This window comes from Echinops telfairi, unplaced genomic scaffold (genome assembly GCF_000313985.2).
Source record: "Echinops telfairi isolate 266 unplaced genomic scaffold, ASM31398v2 ScPeMD7_3;HRSCAF=10, whole genome shotgun sequence".
Classification (NCBI taxonomy): Eukaryota; Metazoa; Chordata; class Mammalia; order Afrosoricida; family Tenrecidae; genus Echinops; species Echinops telfairi.
In genome coordinates, this window is record NW_022103899.1 from 42210107 (window position 1) to 42211709 (window position 1603).

Below are 1603 nucleotides of genomic sequence, written 5' to 3' on the forward strand. Positions count from 1 at the left end.
TTGGGTTGGGTTTGGCTTTATTCCTGTCTATTTTAGTTTTTACTACTATTGTGGGAAAATATCCCTTTAAAAAAAATTAAGGGCTCAAGCAGAAAGCAAATGTTTTGAGAATGATGATGGCAACAAATGTGCAAATGTGCTTGACACAATAGATGGATGTATGGATTGTGATGAGAGTTGTGCGAGTCCCCAGTAAAATGATTTTTTTAAAGAAATTACATTTCAAGGCTGATATTGTTGGAATTTTAAAAAGCTATCGGCTTTACATACTTCTATCTTGTTTCCTTACTGAAATCTTGTGTAGACCTTCATAAAGTTAATCATCTGACTTACTGAGGGTCTTGTGTACCTGCAAGGGCCAGGTACTCATTTACTTGAAAGGGGCAATGACACAATGGCACACGGTGTTCAGTGTTCGTATTTCACACTGCGTTCACTTGGGAGTAGAGACCGCTGCTCGAATTCCAAATATAACCAGGATGTTCTTGAGGCAGACAGCAGGCAGAGAGGGCATGGCATGGAGGAAGTGGGCATCATCCTATGTCAGCCAGCCAGACCAAATCAAAAGGGCCCCAAATGTTGGAAATTCCCAAGATAAAGCAGTCATTTTCATCGACCTTAGAAATGTACATTACCTCCTCAGGAATTCCCAGTCGTTTGGCTGGGATATGGTGATAGTTCCCAAACAATTCCTCTGCAAGATCCCCGTAGTTCGCAAAAGCAGTCTCCGAGTATATTGTCCCCTGCGATTGAAAGGAGGGCAGAAACAACATGAAGCACATGAAGCTAAATGTTAACTGCAAAGACATCAGCACAATCCAGTGGTGCACTCCAACTGTAAGCAACTAATATCAGAAAAGTAAGCCAGTTGCCAGGTTGATCCCGACTCCTGGTGACCCTGCAGGACAAAACAGAACTGCCCCAGAGAGATCCCAAGGTTGCCATCTTCAGGGAAGCCGTTCTTCCTCCCACGGAGCGGCTGGTGGGTTCGAACCTCTGACCTTCCAGCTAGCAGATGAGCAGGTCCCCAGTGCCCCACCAGGACTCCCTATCACAAAATAAAGTAGCTTACATGGAAAAGGAAAGGTAACATAAGCACTGTAAATCGCTGTGCCACAGGGCTCCTTCATCTGAGCTGTCACAGCTTAGTCAGCTACTATCGACGCGTATCTAAACGTTCAGTCTGTGACCACCTCTCCTTGAATTGCCAACCAAGCTTTGGATTTTTTCTCTTTTCCATAAAAGACGTGGTTCCTGAAAAGCATAATTCTATGAATAGATCAGAGAGGGCCTTGACTAGGAATCATGGGGCCTGGCTTTTGCACAAGGCGAGCCTTGGCCATGGGACACTTAGGAGACCATGTAGCTCTGTCTTGGCTTCTCACCTCCTGTGACAATAAATAAACTAACATCTTCATGAAGAATTCTCTGATTTATTTTTCACCAGCTTTCAAAAGCTCAAAAAGCCCAGGGGAAATGATTGAGCTACTTGTTACTGACTTATAATACACAGAAGTTTGGAGGAAGAGGAAAAAGGAGAGACGAGACGGAAGTTGAGAAACAACTGGAAGCATGAATTACTCCAAATGATATTGGCTTCCAA

At 43.9% G+C, this 1603-nt stretch overlaps 1 protein-coding gene across 1 annotated transcript in view; it reads right to left on the minus strand.

Annotated features, from left to right (window-relative positions):
• PECR (peroxisomal trans-2-enoyl-CoA reductase) overlaps window positions 1-1603 on the minus strand; it is a 20581-nt gene that overhangs the window by 5027 nt on the left and 13951 nt on the right. Inside the window, exon 6 of the mRNA XM_004701592.4 lies at window positions 636-743. Within this exon, the coding sequence (XP_004701649.1) occupies window positions 636-743 (108 nt within the window). The remainder of the gene's footprint in view (window positions 1-635; window positions 744-1603) is intronic.